Below are 20,685 nucleotides of genomic sequence, written 5' to 3'. Positions count from 1 at the left end.
TTTTGTTTATGTTTTTGTGATGTTTCATTCTATAATGAAGATTAAATGCAAATGGTAATTTGTAAATAGCACTAAGTCATGTTGCGAAGTATCGAGCAGCATGAGACTCAGGTGTGCTAATGAGTAAAGGAGTATAAGGACATATCCTGTGAACAGCATACATATTTTAAATATGATGGGATCATTATTAGTCAGTACCTCATTGTAAATGGAGTAATGAGCAATCAGTTGTAAATACATGTATTTATTTCATGTGGGGTACATCCAGGGTACCTATAGTGTAGTTCGAATAGCCTTTTCTTGTTTGCCTTCTGTATTTATCACGTCTACCTGCTAGAGTATTTCTTATGTCCTCCCAGGCCTGCAGGTAAATATTGCAGTGCTCCAAGTTATTATCGATGCCTCTCCTAAGCGACAAGCAGGCGAAATTCTGAGCAATTTGTTACCAACTAAAAGGGGGACAGATGGGAGTAGATTGTCATGGAGTTTGAAACAGAATAGTCCTTTGCACACAAAAAAGTTGTTAATGTGGTAATTTTAAAATGCTTGTGGCCTTTGAAGTCCTTGGAGCTTTTTTTAGGAGCGCTTCGTACGTATTTACGCCATTTATAGGCCTGAAGGGGTTGCATTCGCCTGCTCTTCAGTGATTGCATACTTTGTTTACGCTCCTGCGCGGCCGTGGCCTCCATCTTGGACGGAACCTCAGCCATTCATGTTTCTGAGAGTTCAAGTTTACTTTGCTGCCGCTCTCTGGGAAGAGCCGGGCCTGCGGGCGGGCCTCCTGCCTCGCGCCGGACCATGTTTTTGTGAATGGAGGCCGAGCCGCGGCTCTCACTTGCCTGACTTGAGGAATTGCTTAGGAGATCAGCTGTCTCGTTCACTAGCAGAAAGAATGACTCATACATCTTCTGCCTTGTTTGGCTCCGGGTCATTGTTACAGTGGATGGAGCTGGTTTTAATTAAATTTTAACCCCCTCCCAGCTGTAGCTTTCTGCGCCTCAGCAGAGAACGCCCTTGCTTGTGCTGGGAGGGCCTTGCGCTCGGTCCACCTGCCACAGTGTTCCTCTGTTGCATGTCCGGGGCGGTCGGATTTGTGTCTTGCTCGTTTGTGGAAAGCTCCGCGCTTCTTTGTTTTGTATGTCCTGGATGCTGCTTCCTGTTGACTGAGGAGAATTGAAACATCTTGGGGTGGGTTGAAGCTGGCATGTCGATAGCACGGCTGCTACTCCCTCCCCCGCACCCTCTAATAATAAAGGGGAGAAACTGCGTGCTTACATTCGCTCTTGAATAAGCGGTCTGCTGTCGCGGCACATCCTCCCTTCTGCTAGCGGCAGGATGAGTTGTAGGGACACCGGCCGAATTCCCCGCTTGTTTGGGCCTCCATCAGACTGACAGGGCTGGGGCAGGATCAGTTTGGTGTCAGGGTAGTTTCTGTAGTTAGTTTGAAAAACTTTTAGAGTTTTAGTCAGGCAAGTGCCTTGTGAGGCCCACAAGCAGAGGGAAATGTCGGTCACACGTTAGGGTCGCGCTTGTAGGGAAGGAAGAGTGTTTTAGGGCTGCCTAAAGCCTGGAAAAGCCAGGAGTCTGGGGGGCAGATACGGATGCCGGTGGATGTAGCTGAGTGTCTGTAGGGGAAAAAAATGGGATTCAGTGACAGGCCAGTGCCTTAGAAACTGGAGAAGACGGGTGGCTCGCACGTCAGGCTGGCTATTGACTCACAGGGTCCGGCGGGGTTGTGTAAAGTCAGACCCCTCTTTACCTCGTCCAGGCCGGCATGGCTCGATTTACAAATCCCAGTCGCACTCTTACCACCATCCACACAGCTTCCCCTAGAGGCACGCCCGCCTCCACCTTTTCTCGCCGTGTGACGTTTGTTCACATGCCTAAAATCAATAAGAGGCCCTCGTAACACACTGCTGGCCGTGGATGATCCATGTATGTAACTGAAAAAGTCTTGAACGTAGAAGGAGGCAGCAGTGCCTCGTTTCGCACTGTACACATAGTGCGTAGCCCCTGTTGCTACCGCCATTGGATACGCGAAAACTCCACCAGCTGCCATGAATAGCTGATGGTGCAGATGCAGGCCCTGGAAGCAAGAGGACACAAGACGTGTCTGTCTCCTGGTGCAGAATGGACTGCGAGAGCTGTTCCCATAAATCCAGCCCTCATTTCCTTGAAAGCATTTTATCAGCCTCTTGGTTTCCAGCGTGTGTTCCCTTAGTTAAGTACCTTGCTTGCTTCAGTCTGAGTTTTATATTTTTGCAGCCTGTTTATGTAAAGTGGTCGAATCTACACAGGTTGTTAGCTTTCCAGAATTTGGTGATCCAAATATGCAGTCTTTTTAAACAGCACTTCTAAATTCTATGTCATGGTATGTTCTGTGCCTATAATATATTTGCATGAGTAAGTATTTTGGGAATGGCTGGCCTCGGTACCTGCTACGTGCATCCGATGTCCTTGCATCTAGTTTGGCATTTTGTGTCCCAGCTGGAACAGAAGCATGTTACTTGGCTTCTTACAAAGCCCTCCAAGACCATCTTGTTGGGCCATGTATCGTCAAGATGGGACCTTAATCAGTGCACCGCTTTACCCTTTAGGTTTTTATTTTTGTGACTTTTTTGTATAACTTGACATCTGTGTTTGTATCGTCTAATTGCAGTAAGTAGTGTAACTTTTGATAGCTCTTTATGCTGCCTGCGTTGTCTTTTTATGTGCTGTAAACAATTGGTGTTACCACTGCTTAATGCAATGGAAACAGCAATTACGTTGGTCTTGAAAAGGGGAAAGTCTCATCTACTTTTTATGGAATCAGCCTTGTAAAGAGCAATGATGTCCGCAGAGTGCAATCAAATTTCTGAGCCATCTCGCCAGATGTTGTGTTTCACTCACATCAAGTCTACTCAGCATTTTAGCAAGTGCACTTTGACGTGATGTTCACTCTAGGGACATCTTGGAGAAAATAATCTTTTGCATGTTTCCTTGGTATAAATTGGGCACGAGTAGTTTTCACGTTATGGTACAGCAAGTTATCTTCCAACACAATCAGCAATTGATGAGGCATTATTGAGGAAACCATTGTTTCATCTACATGAAAAAATATCCTAAACTTAAATTAAGACAATGCTCTGTGTTACTGAGTACATGCATTTTTTTCCTTTACTTTTAAGCTAGTTTATCTGTGAGCACATCACTGCCCAATTTGGTGTGTAAAGCTTTTTTTTTTAATTCAGTATCCGCTACATCAGCAAAGTATATGAAGAAATAGTGGGCAAACAAATGTGTGCGTGAGGGGGATCCTGAAAACGTTTTCTCAAGCAGTTTCTACCGGCAGACATTTGCAAAGGTTACTAGTTGGCACAGCATTTAAACGTGTCGCCTTTGTAAACTGTCATTGACACTATTATAATTTTGGAAACGCCTAATCCGTTTCTTCCATATCTGTCATCCCATCTGTCCTAGTTTTTTTTTTTGGCTCCTACCATATTGTGTGTTTTCATTATTTACACTTAATATTTAAAATATTTTGCGTAAAAGTCCTCAGAGACTTTCCTGGGCTGAAATACTAGATTCTTTCTCTGGCATGGAGGAAGGAAATGAGAAAAATGTGTACAATTGCAATTCAGCACAGTTTACTCCATGTACAAAAATGTGTCATGCAACGTCAACAACATTTTGATACTTTGAATATTTGTTTGAGTTTAAACTTCATTGCATTGCACATGTTGATGGCTTCCCCCCAGTGGCAAGGCCTGTTGTTAATATTGTTTGTAGAGTGTATTTTCAGAGTGGCTGCTGAGGCTACGAAGTAAAATATTTATGTATACAATTCAAAAAAGTATTGTAGGTTTGTTTTGTAGAAACTCCTTTGATATCCATTAACTTGACTCAGCACCTTCTTTACTTTAGAGGTTAAATAAAGATTTTAACTGACCCAAGACAAGACCTATGTTTTAGTTAAATTTTTGCAGCTTACCTGATGCATACACTGTTTGCTCTTCTCTCGTGTAAAAAGCTAAATCCATTGTGCCTTTCCCTTTTTTTTTAACCTATTTAGTAATTGTTAAAAAACTTAGGTGGTCCAGGTGCCCTTGTCACTCACTGAATAGGAAGTTCAGAAGGGTGTTATGACAAATAACGTGGCAAAATACTATATGCTGGATGTCATTCATGAATTGAGACTGGAGGCACCAAAACCACCTGTATAGTTTCTCAATACATTTTTAATTGAAAGATTGGCTGATGGACACACCAGCAGACATGATAGCTGAACACCAGCTGTTCATATAGACAATATCCAATGTCTCCCCTTTTTTTGAGGCCTGACATTCCAAGCATATTTGGTCTGCACAGCTTTCTTTTCTTTCCAAAATACTTTTGTGAAGCTTATTACACATACACTCACACTCTTTGTATTTCCTCTGCCTAGTTCTCTTCTCACTCTAACCACTTCTCTCTACATGCAATATACTTTATTCAATTACATTTCTAACTGTGTATACCATTTAAGATTGTTTAGGAGTGCTCAGGTGGTCTGGTGAGTGCAGGTTCAGGGCGATAAGCATGTTGCTCAGTGGTTTTTAACAGAGCCTGCATCAGGTTGATTTACAGTTCACCTATCTCTTGAATTTAATAAACTAGCTATCTGGCTAGTGTGATTTGATTACCAAATTTAAAAGTTGCTTTCCGCTCTAACCATTCTGCATAGCAACTTTTGCTATCGTATGTGTAATACAGAAGAGCATTGTAGTTCATTAGACCAGCTACTACCCACCATCAAAATGGACCCTGCCCAAATTCCTGACCGCTGTATTAGCTTTGTCCGTAGTTTGGTTGTCCCTGCACACCTAGCTCAAACCAGATCCCTCTATTCCCTTAGAGATCTCATAACTCCCCTCTAGCATTCCTTCTTCCTACGTGATGATCCCCTTTTGCTACTCTGATGACCAAATTTGGTCAAACTCCGACAACAACGCAATTTCTGGCTTAATTTGTGTCAATTGTGATGGACTTGTGTTTTTACTGTGTTGCTCTATCTGCCTCCGCATATTTCTCACGTCTTGCAATTGTGATTCCCTTCACAATAATCCTTACCTGTTGGTGGTTCATGCTGTATCACCAGCATTAGAGTATCAAATACTCATGAATCCAACAAATACAAAACACGTGGGGACTAGTGTAAGATTAGTACGAGGATATGTGACATTAAGTGTATCAAGGCTGCTTTTTTCCAGGGATACTTCTCTAAGGCGTGGTGATGTCACAACTCATTGTCTTCTAATGAAAATATAATCAGGGCCACATTTTGTGCAGATGTAACCGGGATCTCGATGGGTGAGGAAAGCTTTTACTAGAGTGAGTGCTGTCAAGCAAGTGTGCAGATCTTTTTTCATGCATCCGGGGCATAGATATCCAAGCTATCATTGTTTGCTTAGGGAAGGGCAGACGCGTTTTGCATGGTAGGCTGAACTCTGCTGACTTAGGCTTTCTGAAATGGAGCTTAATGGAAGGTCAGGGTGAGAGCATTATGTGCAAATTACATTATACTTGCATAGAAGCAGGGCATGATTCAAGCTACTCAGTGCGAGGAAAAGTATAACATTAAATCCATTATATGTTCTAGTTCTAATACAGGATTGAAAATGTGAATGTTGAACATTATGGCGCAGCCTTAGAGGTTGACTTATCGCCGCAGATCATTTATATATTAATTATTAGGCCTGTAAGTGTGGGGTGTACTGCCTGTCAGCGTAGCCCTTTCATATTTACATGTGGTTGTATGATTTCATTTTTTTTGTCCTTATTATTTACTATAGTTGCAGTCCAGACATACTTGTGGATATACATTCATGCATCTTCTAAGCATAGAATTCTTCCCAGTTATTGAAAAGCTAGGCAGGGTGCAGTAGATAACTGTGTCAAAGTGGAGGTCATTGGAATGTAACCGTGATCAGGAAGCCAAAAGAAATCTAAGAAATGTATGGCTGAACATTCACAGGTCCATCCACAGTTGAGAGTTGTAAAGAGTGTGATGGGCAGTCAATGCAGCATCTTAAATATTGCAAACAGGAACTAGACCTAAGCGACAGAAGTGACAATCTTCTTTATGAAACTATGATTCACAACTATTCCTTCAATTGATCATACACTTCATTGTTCGGTCTTCTAGGGTAAAGATTTCCTCCAAGCCCCCAACAGAAAGGAGGGAAATTAGAGCAGAGGCTGCACCAGATATCTGCCCACTGAATTTTAACAGTTTTTGGGATCCTCTTATTCTTCTTTTTGAGGGCAGGTGCTCAGAAACAAAGCTCTTATTTACTTGTTGATGATGAGTGGTAAAAACGCTCACTAATAGGGTTAACCGACTTTTTTAGCCTCCGACCCCATTTAATTATTTCTGTCACACTTTGCTGTCATTTTCAGTAATGGTTATTGACAACTAAAGTCTGACCGAAAATAGCTCAGTAAAGAAGCAGTAATTTTCACCACTAATTACTTCCCATGTTTACTTGGAAACCACCGAATACAGAGCATTAATGGGCCGAGGTTTACAAAATTATAAGCTGTTGCAGTTTGCTGCATTGGAATCGTTTTAGCAGATTGTCAATAAAGAGACGCATCATTGGGGTCGGGAATTAACTACTAGAGTTTGCATTTGTAAAATGCATTTGTACAGCACATACTACCCCTGGCAAGGTGTTGAAGTGCTCTGCTTCGAGTGGCACGTAACTCCGGAACTCAAAATTAGCGTTTAATGGTTAGTAGATTAGCAATAGATGGGATTTTCTCCCCTCATGTATTAGTTGTGTTAGGTTTGATCTCTTTGTTTCTTGTGTGTTTAGTAGAGTTTTAGAGTAGGGACGGAATAATGGGAATGGATTTGAAAGGAGACGTAACAAGTTTTTGTAAGTATTGGTCATGTGTGCCTGTTAGCTCGGTGACATTGCATTGAAAAGACTATGCTCTGCCTCCCTTTCACTTGCCCATACTCCCCGCATCTGCCAAAGAGGTGGAGGACGCTCTTTCGCTCATGGTGCACAAAAACCTGGAACAGCCTCCCCACACACCTACGGACCATCTCCTCACTTCTGAAATTTCAAAGGGCCCTCAAGACCTGGTTGTTCCAATAAGCCTCTGGGACTTGCAAGCACCTGGACACCTTATTGAGCAATTAGCCATGCTTTATAAATCCTAATTGATTGATTTATGGCTAAAAATCGCAGGGGAAGTTCGAGGACGGTGTTTGGGAGTTCATAGTAGTCAGTGGTTTGGGGTGAGTCAGGACAAAGGTTAAAGGGAGTGTATAAATACACAAAACTGAAACTGACATAAACATAGATATACACCACACTTCTTATAGTTTTTGTGGCTGGACTAACCCCTCACTATAAATACCTATATGTATATAGGAGCAGTAATATGTACATGCTCTGATGTGCACATTTATCTTGTGGTGAAGTATCGATTTTTTAAATAACTAATTGACCTAAATATACATGGTATTTCTTACATTTTTAGTAGCAGCCATAAACCCCTCTCTAAATGCACCTATATTTACATTGAAGTAGCAATTGTGAAATGGTCTGATATACACATACACCTTGTGGTGTAAAAGGATGAATTATGCAATTGAATTATTTGTGTTTGCGTCTATAATTGACCAATGTCAAGGGTGTACACAAGAAAACAAACAGCTGCCCTCACTGGCAGGAGTTCAGTGAGATAAACTCCCCACTGAAACACGAAATGGTCTGGAGGTGATGCAACTGTATCTCGTTAAGGTCAACTAAGCAGTTCACCCTTACCAGTTGGGAAGATGAAGTACCATTAACAGAGATAACAGTAATACTAGTTATTTTCAAAACTTGGAAAAGGCCAAGTGAGCAGAATGAAGCACTACTTAAACACGGGCTATTTTTATGATTGTCTGGAATCAATTTCAAGAGTGTATTCAAATAATGTTTGGCCCCTAAAGTCAGTCCAGGTTCAGTGATGCGGGTATTACTGAATGTAACCGCTCCTTTCAACATTTCTTTTCTGTCTCTTCAGCTCAGGTACCTGACAATGACGAGCAGTTTGTGCCAGACTACCAGGCTGAAAATGGTAAGTACCCCATGACTCATCTCTCCTGTGCGCCTTTGTGAAATGTTTTAGACTTGAATTCGGGCCTTCATTGTTTTCGCTGTGCATTTTTGTTTCCCAAGGACGTGAGATATTCATTTGCTTGTGGGACACATCGACGTGTGCATGAATAGATGCGTTTTGTGTTCTGCGGGTGTAGGTAGGCGCACAGAGACAACAGCCTGGCTCCTCTGGAGGTGTGACCCCACTTCCCATGGGGTTCCATTTCCTGTGCTCATTGTTATTTGATGCAACTCCAGGGGAAGCGTGTGATTTTTTGAATAGACGCCCCCACCCGTTGCCTGCTCTCTTGCAGAGGGGTATTCAAAGTCAAGGGATGCAGCTATCAAGTGTCGCCCTCTAGGTTACAGGCATCACAAATAAAGACAGGAAGGCGGCCGCCACGACCCGGAAGTTATCTGTTCGTCTGGCGCTATGAGAAAGTGCGCGAGGAGGCGATGCGCCTTCTACCCGTCCTGTCATGCCCAGCTGCGCTGAGCAAGCAGGGCCAGGAGCAGGTTGATGTCAGGAGTGTGACCCGGCGTGAACGAATGCCCTAAATGTCTGCCTGGTGTGGCTGTCTCAGCCGGCAGGGCTGGGGCCGTCGTCTACGCTCTCAGAGCCATGGCCTGATTTTTTATTTTTTTTAAACAAAACTGTTTTCCAGCAGAACGGTCTATCTTTTTAAAGAAGTACGGCCACTCCAAGAGAATATTACATTTACGGGGAGCTGGCAGTTTTCAGCACAATGATGAAAAACATTAAACCGTCAGCGTTATTATTGTATCTTATTCAAGAGATAATGTATGCCTCTCGGAGCGGTGCCAGAGGACCTTAAACCCAGAGAGGACATTATCGTGCCATAAACTTCGCATGAGAAGGTCATTATTGCTTTTATCAGCCGTCCAAAGGCGATCCAAGCAGTTCTTTTTCAAAACGTATTTCCCCACAGAATACTTAGGTTATACTGTGATAGTCCGCTCAGAGATGATTCCCCCCGCAGTGTGCAGGGAAAGACAGAGAAATATTAGCTCTGGGAATGGCTGAAGTTACCCAAGACATCAGTTGGTCAATTAATCTCAGCTTCGTAAAAAGTAAAGTTGAGAGAACGCCGAAGAAGAAAAGGGCGCCCAAAACAGGATCTTCGATGTTCGTACTTATGCTTGCTGAAGTGATGATATTGTCCAGTACACAAGTCAGCGCTTTCTATAAATGGAAATCGGACACATTTATGAAGGTTTTTTAAAAGCCGTTTTGCTCGTAAATGCGAGTGCATCAAATATGCTCTAAATGTTCAGGTTTTCCATTTTAAAACATAACTATCATTGATTGACCTGGAAGGACAAGCCAGGCCAGGATTTCAAAACCAGAAACGACATTCCACAGACATAAAAGTGGGACTACAAATTTGCAGACATCTTTGGTCAAATAATGATTTGATTGAGAGCATTCTTCAGCATAGAAAACACACAAGAGGGAGATTAAGGGAAAATCAAATGCAAAGTTTGCATACAGAATCTTGTGTCACATGCTTTGGTGATAGGCTGCTAAGTCCGCACACTTGTATCTCTCAGTACATACTTACATCTCTTTTTAAAAAAAACGGGGCATCTACATTTACAATTATTTTCTGGAGCAAACATTTAAAAATGGGGAATGTTCTGGTAAACCTCTATGTCCGATCTTGTTAGGAAGTGGTCGCCTGTACTGGCTCTGTGGGGGAAGGCACGGGGGAATACTTCAAGCCTATTTGTATGAATGTAAATTTAATACTTGGCCTTGACAAGAGGATGTTTACACTGCCTTAGGCGCCTAGCATAATTCAGCAATACTTTGGAAATTAGCAATTCATACATAATGTGGGTGATGTGAAAACACCATGCAGTGTTCCCAAAACCTGTTGGTCTTGTAATAAAGACATCCCGGGCTCCCCCGGTATGAGTTTAAGCCACTTTAATGGGTAATTTTCAGTCTTTGTCTTCCGGGAACAAGAAAGCTTTTGCTTAAGCGGAGAAAACAATTCTCACTCGGATTTAATGAATATAGTACATTTCTAAAGTGTACATAAAAAGCGTTGTGCAGGTAAGGCGTTGCACAAGAAGCTAACGAGGCCAGCAGTCCTATGAAGCAATGGTACCCGGCAGAAGCAGCAGAGATGGGCATGGGGAGTACAGGTCTTGCGGTCAGGATACACTTTCTTCAAGTATCACTTAATATTGGTGATAAAACTGTTTCTAAACACCATTTAGCAGAGTGGGAAACTAAGGTACAATGAAATGCACTGATTTTTCAGACATCTCACACATAGTTCAGTCTGTGCGGAATGTCTTGTGTGCATCTATGGGCGAGTGATGCAGTGGCCTTGGAATTGGGAATGCCCTTTGCCCTTTTAAGTGTAAGGGGGTGTGCCGCTGTATTGTTCAAGTTGTGAGGGGGTCTGCTCAGCCCCTGCAGTGACCTTTCTTCTTTCCTGACCTTTAGGCCTCTGCAGCAGCCACAGAGGGGGCCCCCTGCGCCTGCGATTAATTGGCCCCCTTCCTGGCCATTGTCTGTGCCAGTTTGTGCACTGGCTGCCAATAACTGGCCTGTCACTGGCGCAGTTCACACCTCTTTTCGGAAAGGGCATGGCACCTGGGGGTTGAGAGAGGGGACCTGAAGGTGACACATCTGCCCCCCCCCCCCAAGTGCTTCTACTCTCACAGTTTGGTGCTCGTCGCCATCCATGCCCGAGGCATGCTTATTTTTGCAAATTATACAAATGAAAGGCCATCATATGACTTGCACAAACAGGCCACTGTGTCCTGTAGATGCAATGTGCATTTATTCTGGTTTATAACCGCGTTTCGCGGAAGCAATCTTGTGATATCTATCGGAGTTCTCACTAAGATGAATTGCATGAAACGTAAACACATAAAATGCGATTCACAGTGAATGGACCTGAAAGCACACTGAGCAGCAATTAGCGCGCCTACACACAAGTCCTCTCTGTACTGTTTACTGAATCTCTGTTGCACACAGTTGGGAAACGCAGATGGTGAAAAATAAAGACCCTTTTATACCAGCAGTCGTACACGGTAGTCTGGATTTCTGAAGTTTCTTTCCCGGAATTAGTGGCTTGTACAATGATGGCAGCTTCCCATGTCATCCCATGTTTGGTGCTGGCGCTGTACTGCAGCTGATAAAGGCAGCCTGTGCTCACCACGGATGTCTGTGAGCCCACGCTTCAGCAGGTTACATTATTAACACGAAAATATCCCTCTGCTCACAATTGTCGAACACTTGTGAATGTACCGAGGGAACAAGAGGTGGCTTAGAGGACACAGTCGGAATTCACTGGTTGGCTTTTTCGTGCTGTCAGCACAGACGGTGAGCCGCATTGCTTTGGTTTGCATAGCGCTGCACATCGCACTAGTGGTTTCATTGCGCTTTAAATGTTGGTTATTATGAGGGCAACCTAAAAATAACATTTTACAGTAGTGGCAAGTTTTATGAGAGTAGAAGCCTGGTTAAAAAAGGCGCATTCGGGTGTATCAAGATAAGTGCTGCTTTGTAGGCTGACACGCTCAGTGTGGCGTATTAAAGACCGCTCGTGAAAATTCTACTTCATGAAATAGGCAATGGTTTCAATCGGCTAGGGCTGCCCTGGTTAAAACCACTGTATAGCCCAGTGGCACAATCCCATATTCTACACTTAAAGCCATTTTTGAAAGGATTTCTGGAACGTCTTTCTGGCACTTGCACATTTTCCCCCTAATCCTTTGTGTCAAGGTTCACTCATGTCGTTAACGTATTCCGGGGCAGGCGGGTGTGACATTAGTCCTTCCAATTTATTGTTCGTTGTTGGTGTAGGTCTGTGTTAAAAAAAAAAAAAAAAAAAGAAGAATGCGATGAAAGCTCAGCTCTGAACACATTGTGTGAGCATTAATCGTCACAAGAAATTTCCCAGACCCAACACAAGCATCTTCCAATGTCTGCAAATCACTTTCAAAATGAGCAAATCTAAATGGGCGGTTTGTCAGCGCTGTCTTTAGTTTACTCTCTTCCTTTAACGTTTACAGATCCGTGACATTGGTACATCACCGGGCATAGCCCCTTGGCCTAGTTTTGCAAGTCGAGTGACGTTTGGGAATGGGTTCCCATTGCGTGTTCCACTTTTTTTCAAAACCGGTTTTATTTTTTTCTCTACAAAGAACCAACTTTGTGTGGTAGGGTAACAGTTTTCAATGTAAGGGTATTCCCTTCCCCGAAGGAAACATATTTACTCCTGACCATTGTAGAAGTCGTGCTTAAATTGTTTTCTGAGTGGGAAATGTCATGAAAAACGTGTAAGGTTAACCACAAAGCTGGTACCCTGTGGCCATTCACTGCACTTTGCCCCGACCACGTTCTCTCCCATAAGACCCATGTCATCACACTTTCACTACCCGAACACAGACTCACTAATGCAGAAAGTCCACCAAGAAGGGTAGACCACAGTGCAGGTAGAGTTGCCATTGGAAAATCTACAAATACTTATTTGACTGAGCAGAATTTACAATTTCCGAATATAATTAAAACTTTTGCTAAATGTTCGAGGGTACACAATGTTTCAAGAGGCTGGCCAATGAATTGAAGTGCACATGGGTATAGATTTTAGAATTGGGCCTTACTGTTTTTTTTAACATATATTTTAGTGACAGAAGGGTCCTTTTTTTGCCCCACCAGACTTGAACTTGTAGACTGTGCTTTTAATAGTGAAGACACGCCCTGACCTATCTTTGAGTAAAAGCATTATATCTTAAACAATCAGCAACTCCAAGTAAACTAATGTCTAGCAAAGCATACTTTGTCTGCCATGTTTTGACACAGTTCAGCTTCTTGAGGTTTATTGTTTCTGGCTACAATATAAGCCTTGGCAAGGTCAATCAGATGTCAGTTTTAATGAAATTGCCAGAGGTTTTAATCCTGCATGTAGCACAGCCAGTTTTTTTTGTTATACTGCTTTGATAACTCATGATGAGGCCCATAAAGCAGGCAGTGCTGCTTCGAGATGATTCTTGCTGCACAAGCGGATTGTTAGTCTCTTATATATCTGATTTTTTCAGTTGCCATCACTGCATTAGTTTTTGTGAGCAGTGTATTGAACGTAAAGAAAAACACAATGATCAAATCATATAACATAACTTTATCTCTATTCAAATAGTAAAATGCCATTTCACACTTACTCACAAAAATACAAGTATCCAAAAATTATACGTTAAAATGCATACTTGAGACAGTGCGTAACAAAAACTTCACATCTATTCAGCAGTAGTTTATCATAAGATAAGGATTTTCCAAGTTATCAGTATAGAGTTGAGTATTGCAATAATCATGGATAAAGCAACTCGCATAACATTTTTCAGAATCACGTGGTCAAACAATTCTCTCCAGAAAGATTTGCCTGTATGGCAAAGGTGGTAGGAGATTTTCCCCTACCACAGGGGTGAAAGAACCATAATACACACAAGGCGGTGAATCTCAGAACATGGAACTCACCAAATAGCTGTGTTTTGCAGTATTTCATGAGCAGTAAGAGCTTCAGATTAGGGAACAGCAGTGCTCCTCTATTTTGTGTTTTGGAAGGAGCAGCTGTTAGCTGTATACTATTGTCATAATAAGCTGGGAGAGAGAAGGTAGCTGTGGAGGCAACATCTTTCCATCCGTAGGTAGTACCCATGAGAGGGGCTGGGAGAAAGCACATGCAGCTTATTGTTAAATGGACCTTCCAACTCCATGACAAAAGGTTAACAGCCAGTCTCCCAAAGGAGTACGTGATGACCTACGACAGTGCAACAATTCAGCCAATCAATCAGCACGGCCCTATTTTAATACCATGTAATGTACACACAGGATGCCATGTCTAAGGAAGCTAAGGCCATTAACTAGTGTTATTGACTCGTTCCTGGCACAGTAATGCGATGAGCACTTGAATGTGCTAACAGCCCCGTCCACTGTGCCTGTCCCTGTTAATATTCAGCATCTGTCGTGGGTGCTTCAAATAAAGGTCAGTACGGCTAGTCCTGGACTTAGTCCAGTGTCATCCGATATGCTCTTCCTCTAGCAATATTGAAATCAAATTGATCAGTAGAATAATGAACGTTGTTTTTAGCAATAACGTCTGGTGCATCTTGAGGGTGATCTCTCTTCCAGATGTCCTGTTTTTTGTGTATTGTATTTGTTGGAGTTAATTCATACACACGGGTTTACATGGGCAGCTGCTTGAACCCATAGTCCTAGTGGCTTCTGCACTGCTGAGTCGTTTGCACGCGCGCTGTTTAAATGCCCCCTGAAAGAAATCGGGCTGCACCTGGCAAATGTCTTTTTGGTGCCTCCACGAGTTTGCCTGCTCAACAGAGCTGCCGGTTTCCATCAGAATTAACGGATAGCTGTTTTGTGGTTCTCTGTGTCCTGCGCAATGTGGCACTCTAAACAGGCCTGTGCCGGCTACTTTCCTCATTTGAATTCACCGTGCGCGCTCACCGGCGCGTGACCACTCTCGTGGGGCTTATTGACTTTAGCCTGTACTTTTGCCGGGGACGACTTCTGAAGCTTGGTTCAATTTGTTTGCGCGGTTCCAGGAGCTTTGTGTCTCTTCCTTGTCGTCACAGCTGCCATTAGTGTGGATAAAGCACCCTTTGTCTGACAGCGCACAAAACTGTGCGCTGTTGGCTTTTCTCAGGCCTGAAAAGATGTGGTGTCTGAAGTTAGCCAAAGTGGAAGTTAGTACTTGTGCTTGTTTTATTGTATTATGGACAGGAAATTGTCTTTCTGGCTGGTGTAGTGTTTTTCCAACATTATTCTGTTTTGTCTTCATCACGTTGTGTTACTGTTTAGATCTCCAATAGTGGTAAATAAACGTCATCCACGTTTCCCCTTATGCTGTGTGCTCCCATTCACACAGTATCTTAGCACTTTTTTCCCGGAGGAAACACGTGTGCTGCCCCTTGAACCTTTGTACAGTACTAAGCAAGGAAACCTGGACACAGCCAGGACACGAGGGAGTGATTGTGCCAGTCTGCCCACTCCTATCTGACATTAGTGTTGGGTGTGGTTGAACTCGCTCTGGGCCCCACAGTTCCTCTGAAGCAAAAAACGGCCCTGTGGTAAAGACAATGCCATTTTACTACTGAACCCCAGAGGCACACAAGCATCGGGTGAGAAGCGAAGCCAGTGACGATGACAGCCTGGCCTCTCCCTCTTCCTTCAGCCATTGGCTACTGGGAAAGAAAGGCAAGCTGAGGCTGGGATCTGAGCTACCCCACTCACTAAGTCAGTGGAGCCTCAGTCCTCCTCTTTTGGGTTTCAGGCACGTCTGGGCTCACTGACCTAGAGAGAGGAGCTGCAGTGTTGAGGGTGCCAGCCTTTCCTTTCCATCCACAGTGTAGACAACATTGTCAGGTAAGTGGGAGGAACAATCCCGCGTTGACAGGCCTAGCCTAGGTGCCTTTTTTAGGGTCGAGCCTGCGTTGCATGCGCTCGCGCATGCGTATCGCAGCAAGACTCTTTTGTATTTAGAAAAGGGCTCGGAGCCCTGTCAACTTCACGTCAGTGTTTTTTATTGGTTCGTGGACTTGCCTAATAAAATCTGCTTGCTTTCATTAGTCGAAGGCAGGCATAACTCATTCCTTTTCCGGTGGCTAGCCCTCCTCGAGCGCAGCAACCAAGTACAGAAAACATGTGAGGCTCGCTGTTTTCCATTGGGCTCGTGGACTTCTTTTTCTCTAATTTACGAGCGCGATCTCGCTTGGCAGAAGTCGAGCGCTTTACATAGTTAATTTCACTTTTTCGGGTTATGTACATAAATGCACTTTTGCCTGATAGGTGAAAAGTCGGGTTAGGAGTTTACAACGCGATTAGCTCTAACATGAGCAAACGCGAGACCCATTGTCATTTGTGAGCCCCAGCATTTATTGCTTTACCAATTAAAATCTGTTTTTAACTAAATGTTGAAGCTGTGGTTTCCCATTCATGGTATTTGGCGCTGGTTGGCAAGAAAGGTAAGGAGTCCAGAAGCAAGTTCTTCTGAAGTAGAAAGTCAAAAATAAGCACTGATGAACTGTAATCTGTCACTCTTCATGATTTTTACAGGATAATTGTATGGATTTTTCGGACCCGGGAGCGGGGGAGCTTATTTTTCTAAGCAGTTAAATGTTCATGTATAATTAAAATGATTGCTGCTTTTTAAAAAAGGATGTCCTGGCCCATTAAAAAATATTTTATTCATCTATGTCGTTACCAACGACTATTATGCCAAATGAGTAACCACCCGTTACAGTGTAAGAGATGTTTATCAAGTCAATTGTTTTCATCAAATTCCGTGTCAATGAAAGTTCCTAAATAAATTAGAGGGTTGCAGCCATGCCTTTATCAAAGGAGGGGCCCGGTCTGGGAGGTTGGCACATATTGTCTTTTCCCATTCCTAATTTCAACCCGTATTCTTTCCATGGCAGAGAATATTCGAGATATTAATTCTCAAGTAGATGCATTCCCAAAGGACCTTGTCCAGACTTTAAGATTTTTTTCATTTTTTAAATGACAGGCTCACAGAGATTTCCCAGGTGTAGACCTGACTTAATCTTGGAAAACTTTGGAATTTCTGCATGCTTAACTTAAACCAAGTTCACAACAGTGGAAACTCCAAAGTTTTGCACATAAAAACGTCAAGTGTTTCACATTTGTATTTAGTAAACATTGCATATGTTTTGCTTGAGTAGGATGCAAGTGATCCATGGGGCGTGACCTTGTTAAAACTCAGTGTCTACGACATGGTTAAGGACTTGCAGTACAACTTTTGAGGATGTCCACAAAGTAGCAGAGTTTTGAAGAAGAATTTCCAATGGAGGTACGGAAGGGATGGATCTTTTTCTGGTTTTATGGATGTCCAGAGAAATTAAATATGCATATATTTAATCTAAATGAAAGTCTTTTACGTGATCCATGACAATCCTGAAATTTGGCATGATCCCACATATCATGGAACTACCCTGGGCGTCGTTCAGTCGAGGTGTTCATCTAAGTTCTGGAATGTGCTTGCAACAGTGTGACAGAACTTACTGCACACTAAAATAAGCTTGAAATAAAATGTCTCAAATATGAGAAAAATATTACTATTTTGCATAACATTCACAAGATGTGTGTGGAGAAGGGAGGTATTATAGAACACAAAATCACAATCTATGGAATTGACAAATAACAACAAGCATTTTTTCAACTTTTCTCTAATTCTTTGAAAGTTTAAATTTAAAGGGCAGTCCAAAAAACTCTCATCTATGTGCTTCGGTCTTCTGAGATCCCTCAGGAAGATTTTGAATCTTCTTCCACCCAGGGCTAAAAGGATCCTTGTTCAGGCTCTGATTCTTTCCTGCCTTGACTACGGCAATTCTCTGTTCCTCAGTTCACCAGACTACGGTATAAGGAAACTTCAAGTGGTGCAGAATGCCGCAGCTAGACTGCTCACCAATCTATCTAGGAAGCTATCTGCCAAACCGGCGCTTGTAAAACTTCATTGGCTGTCTATAAAACAACGTATCCAATTTAAATCACTATGTCTAGTCCATAAAGCCCTACATGAAAGGGGACCCTTTTTTCTCAGACATTCTTTTTCCATCTACACTCCTCCTACACTTTAGCGCTCATCTACCTCCCGTCAAGTACTTATAGAACGATCCAAGAAATCCTGCAGAGGGAAATCCTTCACTGTGAAAGGCGCTCGGCTTTGGAACTCCCTTCCTTCAGAGCTTCGGCACGAGGCTTTCGAGCTCCTATTTAGGAAGAAAGTAAAAACTATTATTTTTGCTGTCAACTCTTTGACCTAATCTTTTCTTTTCTTTTTTTCTCTTGGACCCTTCATGTACTTCAGCGCTGGGATGCCCCAGGGTAGCTATGCGCTTTACAAACTTATAAACTCAAACTCAAAACTCAAACTCAAATTACCCATGCCCAGGCTTGCATTCATAGGGGCAAGTTGGCTTTTTAAGTACCTCCAGTCCTCTGTGTTTTTCAACGTGATGCTTATGTACAAGTAAAATGTAGCCTGGTTCAAAACTCCAAATTTATTATAAGCAGTGACAAAATCTTTGGTAATTGGGTGCACTGATGCAAATATTGGAAAGCTCTCAGTCCACCATCTGAAACAGGGGATAGGGTGGTAATTTTGACACTGGGTAGGACAAAGAGATGTGCCATTTTATGTACTACTGTGCAGAATTACCGATGACCTAAGCAGAGTTCTAATGAACTGCAGACCTAGCTGAATGTTGCTGGACATGCTCACACAGTTTATCTAAAAAAAAGATGTATGACTATAATTTTGTGTTGGTGGAGCTGCTGGTTTAACAGTTCACTGCCCTGTTTGGCCTTTAGTTTGACCCGGTATTTTGTGTCTGCTCCTTCCCGGTCGATTTGTAGGGTACTGGCAGTCTGCAGATCACGTTAGGTCTAGTGGTCGGGTACCAGAATGACTGGGGGCATGTGCACTGCTTCATTGGACACCCTCCATCGCTGTGTCTGCTCTATACACTTATTCTGTCGGAAGGATTAACGATTACAGATTTCCACTTTGTCAAAGAGCTCCACACACCCACTGCCCTACTGCAGATGAAAGGCTTGCTCAGCGATAGAAGTTACTGAACAGATCAATAGTAGTAATCCCTATTTGGCACATGAGGGGGCCGTGTCCTATTGATCTCAGATGAAAACATGGCAACTCTTTCAAATAAATCCCTTTTCTGTTGCATTTGAGTACCCCTTTTGGATAGTTACAGTTTACGTTGTGTGTCTTTAAGGAGGATACAGAATGTCATTTTTAAAATTAAATTTGTGGAGCCTCAGTATTGTATGACATTGGGTCACATACATAACATGCAAGGTTCATAGTTTATTTGTCTATTTCCTATAGTGTAGAGCATCCCTCGCTTTCTTTTCTATCAATAGCATAAGTGGTTTAGAAAGCGATCCAGTTAACAGCATTCATCACTGATATCACAGGGTGTTTATATCCAGTCCACCATTCCCATACTGCACCACTTGCATATATCATTCTTGATACTGTGTGACCAGTTGTGCAGTGCGAAAATGGAAGCTTTTGCATGCATACTCTGAGCCTCGCCTCCTTACAGTTATTAGTACCAGAAACAATGTCAATGAACAAAAAGGGAGGTCAGGGCAAACCAGCCACAGAGGACATCTTTTACAAACTGCTGGATGGACAAAAAGGATCCTCGACATTGCAAGTTGTCACTGTTAATAGAGACTACTGCGTGATGTAAATTATTGAACAGAGACCATGTGTTTTGAACAGGTCCCTGAAAGAAAACCTTGGATCAAGTTAAGAATAAATCTATGATGATTGGGATCCTTTTTTGTGTTCAGAGTGCCATTCGTCAACTCTGTAACAACGCCAGTTTTATATGGAGATCTCCTTTCTGCAGCTGTCCAGTCATTACTGGTGTGGACCATCTTTATTGGTTTGAGTGCTCCTTTATCCACCACCAGATCCTTCTTGCCTAATGAGAGTTCCTTTTCAAAATCTGCGCCTGTCTCTTTCTAGAAAAATGTATTTTTGGAAAATCTAGCAAAGTTTCTAATTCCTCCAGTTACAAATGTTGGACAACTTCACACATTTATGTGTCCCTAAATCATCTAGGTTGTGAGACGTTCATGTATCTGTTATGTCTCCAGAACTGTGGGCAATTTGGATTATTTTATAGAGATAAAGTGAGAGCAGCCAGAATAAGGTCAGTAATATTGTTCATTTTCAGCCTGTAGAAGGGATTTGGAGTTTTTGCAATATGGTATTGTGTCGGAGATTAAACTTACTGATTTGTCCATTAAAACTTCACATAAGGTCAGTGAGACATAGCTGTGTGGGAAATGGGGTAGGAGGCAGGGTTGCATGGGTGCAGGTCCCAGCAAAGGACAAACAGTTTTAACCTTTTCCTCGCTATAGATCACTCATTATTTGTGCAGTGACTGAGCAGTGATTGGGCATGAGTGAGGGGATTAAAAGTAATGCTTCACTGTCTCTCTTCCCACTGACTATCAGCAAGCCTAAACAATATCCATTTATACCAGTTCCCCCATTAAATTGGAAAAGGACCTAGACTGTATCTTTATAATCCACTGTTTCCTCGAAGATGCATCCTTTCTGTGTAAGGAACTAGACGTGCTCTACCGACCACTAGCAGTAGGTAAAACACAGCACTTGCATTTGAAAGCATATAGCTTGGCTTCCACTGCAGGGCTAAATACATCACACAACGCCTTGTGATAGGCTCTTTGGGCCTCCTCTAGAGTTTGGAGAAAACTGCAAATCTACCCAAAGTCTTCCAATTTCTGGAAGAAGCTCTAAATATGAAATAATATCCACCAGCTGAATTTTCTTCACCAGACGGATATTGTGGGGGAAATGCAGCAAATAGCTTGTACTTTCTACTTAGTTTCCTCCAGAAATTGGAGCATTTTCAGTTAACACCGAACTCTAAATGAAGGCCTTTATCCTCAATCGGTCATATAGACGGGATGAATTAGTGCATGTCAACATGTTAG

At 42.7% G+C, this 20,685-nt stretch overlaps 1 protein-coding gene across 4 annotated transcripts in view; it reads left to right on the top strand.

Annotated features, from left to right (window-relative positions):
- ETV1 (ETS variant transcription factor 1) overlaps positions 1-20,685 on the top strand; it is a 126,917-nt gene that overhangs the window by 8,491 nt on the left and 97,741 nt on the right. For 2 of the 4 annotated variants that reach the window (XM_069211790.1, XM_069211789.1), the window contains exon 5: positions 8,047-8,100. The exons of 1 other annotated variant lie outside the window; for it this stretch is intronic. In XM_069211790.1, coding sequence (XP_069067891.1) covers positions 8,047-8,100 — 54 coding nt within the window. Of the gene's footprint in view, positions 1-1,071; positions 1,189-8,046; positions 8,101-20,685 lie in introns of those variants that run through there. One more of the 4 variants, XM_069211793.1, reaches the window with a different exon arrangement.

The sequence above is a fragment of the Pleurodeles waltl genome, chromosome 10 (genome assembly GCF_031143425.1).
Source record: "Pleurodeles waltl isolate 20211129_DDA chromosome 10, aPleWal1.hap1.20221129, whole genome shotgun sequence".
Taxonomy (NCBI): domain Eukaryota; kingdom Metazoa; phylum Chordata; class Amphibia; order Caudata; family Salamandridae; genus Pleurodeles; species Pleurodeles waltl.
Note: the sequence above shows the minus strand (reverse complement) of the source record. Positions and strands in the feature narration are given on the sequence as shown.